The 7,500-nt window shown below is 46.1% G+C and overlaps 1 protein-coding gene across 1 annotated transcript in view; it reads right to left on the bottom strand.

The window, feature by feature from the left end:
- Window positions 1-107: 107 nt before the first annotated feature.
- LOC310812469 (uncharacterized protein) overlaps window positions 108-7,500 on the bottom strand; it is an 8,958-nt gene continuing 1,565 nt past the window's right edge. Inside the window, exons 2-4 of the mRNA XM_083681045.1 lie at window positions 4,098-5,704; window positions 2,145-2,169; window positions 108-1,816 (exon numbers count right to left, since the gene is read on the bottom strand). Of these exons, the coding sequence (XP_083537171.1) occupies window positions 195-1,816; window positions 2,145-2,169; window positions 4,098-5,702 (3,252 nt within the window). The 5' untranslated portion in view covers window positions 5,703-5,704 and the 3' untranslated portion in view covers window positions 108-194. The remainder of the gene's footprint in view (window positions 1,817-2,144; window positions 2,170-4,097; window positions 5,705-7,500) is intronic.

Here is a 7,500-nt window from a genome sequence, read left to right on the forward strand (position 1 = left end):
CACACACACACACACACACACACACACACACACACACACACACACTCACACTCTTATGCTGCTGATATATCAAACAGTTAAGGAGGTGGCAGAAAATCAAACGTCCTTCTTCTTAACATCAAAACATCTTTTTGGTATTTTCTTACTCTTTCCTCTGTGTAGAATGACAGACAGCTGAGTTGAGAGGTTAAAGTTCAGGCTATGTGATTGACAGGAGAGATGATCAGAGGGGCAGAGTCTTTACCATCATAGTCAAGACCAGGGAAGAAGAATGGATGGAGTTTCTCAGTGAAGGTGCAGCCAGTGAAAGAGTAGATACGAGACATGTTCTTCACATCATAGAAGGAGACCAGACCCCCCTCATAATCCACAAACACCCCCACCTTCTGGGGCTCCTGTCTCAGGAAGAGGGGTACAGGAGGTTCAGTAAGAGCCATGTAATCGCCATTCCTCAGCCCCACAGTCCAGCATCCTCTGTCGGGGGTCAGTGTTAACCTCCCTTTCCTGTTGATGGACTCTCTGGCCACTCCTAAAGTCCATGCAGTCTTGTCCTTCACCTGCACCTCATAGTAGAATCTCCCAGAGGAGAAGCCCTCCTTTCCCAGGACATAGGCAGCCATATTAAACCTCTTTGGGTTGTCAGGGAGATTCTGTAGTCTTTTTTGAACGATCACTTGTTTCTCATCCTTAGACAGGATGATGTATGGATGAGCTGTATCAGGGTCCAGAGTCACATCCACTGACCACTGCTTTATCCTCTTCAGCTCAGAGTCACAAAATACATTCTTCATCTCTCTATGAAGTAACTCCTCCAGCTGAGACACAGCTCTCTTCAGGTTCCCCACACACAGATCACTGTGAACCCTGATCTCAGACCAGTCCTTGGTGTGTGTGTGGGGGCTCAGGGATGGGGAGCTCTGGAGGAGGTGGAGGTGGTCCTCAGAGAGCTGCTCCAGCTCAGTGTGTCTCCTCTGTAGCTCAGTGATTTCCTGCTCCAGCTCTTTAATGAGCCCTTCAGCCTGCCTCTCTGTTGCTTTCTGCTTCTCCTCAACCACGTCAATAAACTCAGCCTGGCATTCCTCAATGGAGAGCACCATAGCAGTGAAGACCTTCCAACTTTCTGCTATCTCTCTCTCTGTGCCTTTCCTGCTGAGTTTGACTGAGTGTTTGATCTCCTGAACCTTCTGCTGAAGCTCCTGGATCATCTGCTGCACTTGTGCCTCTGTCTTCCCCAGCTGAGCCTTCCTCTCTCCAAACTCTTCCTCTAGAGGGACGGTGTGGTGAGTTTTGTGGTCTGTCTCAGTGCAGATCTGACACACGCACGTCTGGTCAGTCCTGCAGAACAGCTCCAGGAGTCTGTCGTGCTTCTTACACTTCCTGTCTTCAAGGTTCTTTACGGGGTTGATCAACTTGTGTCTCTTCAGGCCTGGGGCTACCTGATGAGGCTGTAGGTGAGTCTCACAGTAAGAGGTCAGACACTCCAGGCAGGACTTTAGGGCCTTGAGCTTCCTCCCAGTGCAGACGTCACAGGCCACTTCTCCAGGCTTGGCTTGTGGTTGTTCTGGAGTGTTGGCTAACGCCTTGATCTGAATGGCCATCTCAGAAATGAAGGTATTGACTTTCAGCTCAGGTCTTCTGTGGAACGTCTCCTTACAGAGTGGACACTGGCAGAGGTCAGTGCTATCCCAGTATCCTCTGATACAGGCCATGCAGAAGTTGTGTCCACATGGGATGGAGACTGGCTGAGTGAACACATCCAGACAGATGGAGCACTGGAACTGCTTTTCAGACAGGAGACTGCTGGAGGACGCCATATCTACACAGAGACCAAAGGTACAACCATAAAAAACGTCATGATGTCAGTTGACTCTCAAATAATTAAACTTCACTGTTTAACAGCTTCAGCTTTAGAGTTGTCCAGCAGGCAATACATCATGATACCATCTTATTATGATACAATGTTGCACTTGCTCATTTCTAATTTCGCTAACATTGTTGGTACCTGTGTGTGTGTGTGTGTGTGTGTGTGTGTGTGTGTGTGTGTGTGTGTGTGTGTGTGTGTGTGTGTGTGTGTGTGTGTGTGTGTGTGTGTGTGTGTGTGTGTGTGTTCTATTAATGAATAATAATAGCAACAGGAGACTCACTGTGGTTGTTGTGTCGAGAGTTTCTCTGTAATAAACCAGAGTTTGCTTTCATTTCAGACATCTCTCAACTTAACTTTCAATTCATCAACGTGACGTTACTCAGCCCCTCCCTGTCCTGACATGCTGCTCTGGGTGTGTCTACCTGTTGCTCTGAAAGGCAAAGACAAAGTACATCTCTCTCTCCACCCATCCCTCCCTTCTTTCTTTCTCTCTCTCTCTCTCCATCCATCCCTCCCTTCTTTCTCTCTCTCTCTCTTTTCTTTGATATTGTTTAGCAAGCTATAAATAGCCTCACAGAATGGCAGTTAAGATCAGAGTTAATCTATTTATAGATCACTGGGCTTTTTCAACACACACACACACACACACACACACACACACACACACACACACACACACACACACACTGCTTTTACATGTTGAATAAGACATCATTGGAATGATCGAAACCCTTGGAATCTAATGATGTGGTAGGCAGCCAGGAGTTCAGGGAGACTACCCCCCTGTACAGGTTTCTCTCCTGTTAATTATAAAAAAAATTGTCAAAAAAAATCCATCTTGTAGCATTGTGACTGCCTATGGCCCCTGGTCCGAGCATTGATTACTTTATCTTATGATGACTGATGGATAGATGATTCACTTACTTAAACAAATGTATTTGTTGTAAGTCGCTTTGGATAAAGGCGTCTGCTAAATGCCATAAATGTAAAATGTAAATGTAAATGTAATGTAAATGTAACGGTCGGAGAGACTGGACTGGTAGCCAGTGAAGTTGCTGTTTTGAATCCCATGCCAGCAGGGAGCTCCCAGCCACCTGCCATTGTGTTGTTGAGCCAGGAACTCCAGCCTTTGCTCTAGAGACGTATGTGTGGTTGTGGCGTGGTCAGGGGGTATCAATAAAGTTGTATAATATAGAAAACTTAATGTCGGAATTGTAAACTTTCATAATTTCGATGTATATCAACATTCGATTCTGGTCTTACGACATTTAGTTACAGCCCAGACCTACCACACCTGATCCCACCAATCAAGGTCTTGATGATTAGTTAATTGGTACTATCAGGTATGTTTGTGCAGGGTTAGAACTAAAATGTGTGTCCTTTGGGAGGCTGCTAGACCGGAGTTGACACACCCTGCACTAGGGGATGGTAGCAGTGTGTACTGTACTGCTATAGAGAGTCTATACAGGGGTTGGTAGCAGTGTGTACTGTACTGCTATAGAGAGTCTATACAGGGGTTGGTAGCAGTGTGTACTGTACTGCTATAGAGAGTCTATACAGGGGTTAGTAGCAGTGTGTACTGTACTGCTATAGAGAGTCTATACAGGGGTTGGTAGCAGTGTGTACTGTACTGCTATAGAGAGTCTATACAGGGGTTGGTTCACTCAGTTAAACACACAGGGAAATAAACGACATGATAACACTGTTGTTTCATAGGCTCTGTATTTAGGTTCATCAAAGTGTGGTTGATTCATATATATATATACAGTACCAGTCAAAAGTTTGGACACACCTTCTCATTCAATGTTTTTTCTTTATTTTTTTTATTTTCTACATTGTAGATTAATATTGAAAACATCAAAACTATGAAGGAACACATATGGAATTATGTAGTCAACAAAAAAGTGTTAAACAAACTAGAATATGTTTTATATTTTAGATTCTTCAAAGTAGCCACCTTTTGCTTTGATGACAGCTTTGCACACTCTTGGCAAGGTGTGTCCAAACTTTTGACTGGTTCTGTATATATATATAATTTTTTTCTTAGTAAGAGAAAGGTCACCAGATGCACTCAAGGCATTGAAATATGAAACTTTGAGATATTGAATATTGATCAATCAAATACACCAAAAGACAACACCCTCCCCCAAAAAAGACAACTATTTGTGGAAATTTCATTTCCTGGTATAATCTCCTCGAGCTGAGAGGTTAAAGTTCAGTCAGTTTAATTGACAGGGGTGATGATCAGAGGGGCGGAGTTATCACTACTTTCACCACCAGGGTAGAAGAATGGATAGAGTTTCTCAGTGAAGGTGCAGCCAGTGAAAGAGTAGATATGAGACCTGTTCTCCACATCATAGAAGGAGACCAGACCCCCCTCATAATCCACAAACACCCCCACCTTCTGGGGCTCCTGTCTCAGGGAGAGGCGGACAGGAGCTTCTGCACAGGCGATGTACTCTCTGTTTGCCAGCACCACAGTCCAGTTCCCCTCCTCTGGGCTCAGTGCAATCACTCCCTTCCTGTTGATGGACTCTCTGACCACTCCTAAAAACCACCCTGTCTTATCCTTCAACTGCACCTCATAGTAGAATCTTCCTGAGGAGAAGCCCTCCTTTCCCAGGACGATGAAAGCATCATTAAACCTCTTTGGGTTGTCAGGGAGATGATCTCTTCTGTTTCCATATCTCACTTGTTTCCTGCCCTTAGACACGATGAGGTATGGATTTGCTGTATCAGGGTCCAGAGTCACATCCACTGACCACTGCTTTATCCTCTTCAGCTCAGAGTCACAAAGTACACTCTTCATCTCTTTATGAAGTGACTCCTCCAGCCGAGACACAGCTCTCCTCAGGTTCCCCACACACAGATCACTGTGCACCCTGATCTCAGACCAGTCCTTGGTGTGTGTGTGGGGGCTCAGGGATGGGGAGCTCTGGAGGAGGTGGAGGTGGTCCTCAGAGAGCTGCTCCAGCTCAGTGTGTCTCCTCTGTAGCTCAGTGATTTCCTGCTCCAGCTCTTTAATGAGCCCTTCAGCCTGCCTCTCTGTTGCTTTCTGCTTCTTCTCAACCACCTCAATAAGCTCAGCCTGGCATCTCTCAATGGAGCGCCCCAGAGCAGTGAAGACCTCCACAGTTTCTGCTATCTCTCTCTCTGTGCCTTTCCTGCTGAGTTTGACTGAGTGTTTGATCTCCTGGACCTTCTGTTGTCGCTCTTGGATCATCTGCACTTGTGCCTCTGTCTTCCCCAGCTGAGCCTTCCTCTCTCCAAACTCTTCCTCTAGAGGGACGGTGTGGTGAGTTTTGTGGTCTGTCTCAGTGCAGAACTGACACACGCACGTCTGGTCAGTCCTACAGAACAGCTCCAGGAGTCTGTCGTGCTTCTTACACATTCTGTCTTCAAGGTTCTTTACGGGGTTGATCAACTTGTGTCTCTTCAGGCCTGGGGCTACCTGATGAGGCTGTAGGTGAGTCTCACAGTAAGAGGTCAGACACACCAGGCAGGACTTCAGGGCTTTGTGCTTCCTCCCAGTGCAGACGTCACAGGCCACTTCCCCAGGGTTGGCTTGTGGTTGTTCTGCAACATTGGCTGTAACTATAGTCAACTTGATCTGAATGGCCATCTCAGAAATGAAGGTATTGACTTTCAGCTCAGGTCTTCTGTGGAACGTCTCCTTACAGAGTGGACACTGGCAGAGGTCAGTGCTATCCCAGTATCCTCTGATACAGGCCATGCAGAAGTTGTGTCCACATGGGATGGAGACTGGCTGAGTGAACACATCCAGACAGATGGAGCACTGGAACTGCTTTTCAGACAGGAGACTGCTGGAGGACGCCATATCTAGAGAGAGAACAAAGGTACAACCATAAAAACGTCATGATGTCAGTTCACTAAACAATAACACTTTATTGTAAAAGAGATTCAGCTAGAGATGTCAAGCAGCTATACGTCATGATACCAATTTCATACATGTTTTTGCTAACAATTTACATTAAGTTGCCCCCAAACTTGTGTAGTAACATTGTAATTACTGTAGTAACCATGTTATTACATGGTTATTAGATGTTTACAAAGCATATGCAGTCCAGCAGTTTGTGTTCTTGCACAAATGCAATAGGAAACAATATTCCACTTGTGTAATGACACAAACCTTTGGGTTACGGTTTGTAACCCAGTTCTCTGAAGGAGAGGAGGGAGACATCTCACTATGGGATATGCACCCTTGCATACCCTATTGGCTGAAACCCTCTTCAATCAGGCATGGAACAGACCCCTGACCCCTGACCCCAGCTGACCTCGCCCCAGCCCAGCTCATAAAAGCTCATGCACAGCGCACCCGTTTCATTACAAAAAGACGGGTAATCTGGTGAGATGTCTCCCTTATCTCCTCCAGAGAACCGGGGTTACACCCCGTAACTTAAAGCTCTCTTTCGGTTGACTCGGTTCAACATCTCACTATGGGACATTTGCACGACGCCCGATTGCCAAAAGCACATACAGAAAAACCTGAGTGAGCACATGGAAATGCACCCGCTTCACCCTACTCAGATCCAGCGCCAAGGACCGCATGCGCCAAGGAAAGTGCAGTGACATGCAAGCGGTAGAACTGTAAGGGGAAGCCAACTGGCAGCAGCACAAATCTTTGAAACAGAGATGCCCTCGATCAGAGCCCAAGATGTAGCAATTCCTACTGGAATGCGCCGGAACTCCCAAAGGGGACTGCAGGCTTTTAGAACTGTACACCTGTACACCTGTACACCTGATGGGTAGATAATTGATGATTCACTTACTTAAACAAATGTATTTGTACACATCAGAAAACAGGATAAGAGGTAGAGGGAGTGACGGTGTCTGGAGACACTGGTAACAGTGCGGTCGGTAGGTGAAGGGAGGGTCATCTGCACTAGAAACACAGTACTAATATTTTTGTGATAATTACGATGAGCTCACCACCAATATTGTAGCAACCCGAGAACTATCTTTAGAAATGGGAGGGGAAACCAGGCCCTGACGAGGTACAGGAACCGGGTGAATGATATTGGTGGCAAACAGCCAGGAAGTGTAAATGATTTGCATATGGGGGATGGAACCTACATTGGAACTGTATAAACGTGGTGTACGGAGAGACAAACAGGACTCGGCTTTTGTTACTCAGAGATTCTAAAAGTCTAAAAGTCTCTGAATAAGCCATCAGCTCTGGTCTTTGACATTTTATTTCAAAGTATTTTAACTTAGAATTCCACCACATTACCTTATGTGGGTTTATTACAAGCAAACCACTCTGTTGTTAGGCAGCTAGCGTAGCAAATGCTAGCTAGCCAGGCTAATAAGAGAGGGGGGGGGGCAGGTTGTTTACCGTAGGCTAGCTAGCCAAGCAATGCTGCAACCAAGTGTTAACTGGTGTGGAAAACTAGACTACTTATTTTACTTGCCGCTTTGACGGTGGTGCACACAACGAAATCTCTCACCCACCAGCTAGCAACAGAACTGGAAGGGCACGACAGACAGCCGCTAGGCCAATGACTCATTCAATCTGTTGTTAGCGAACCAAGCTAGAGAGAAACTGAACCAGCAGGATTCCAGTGAGGAAGAACAAGCAGCCTAGCGCCCCGGGGGAACACGTCAACTTTCTACCT

Source organism: Argentina silus, assembly GCF_951799395.1.
Source record: "Argentina silus genome assembly, chromosome: 1".
Lineage (NCBI taxonomy): Eukaryota > Metazoa > Chordata > Actinopteri > Argentiniformes > Argentinidae > Argentina > Argentina silus.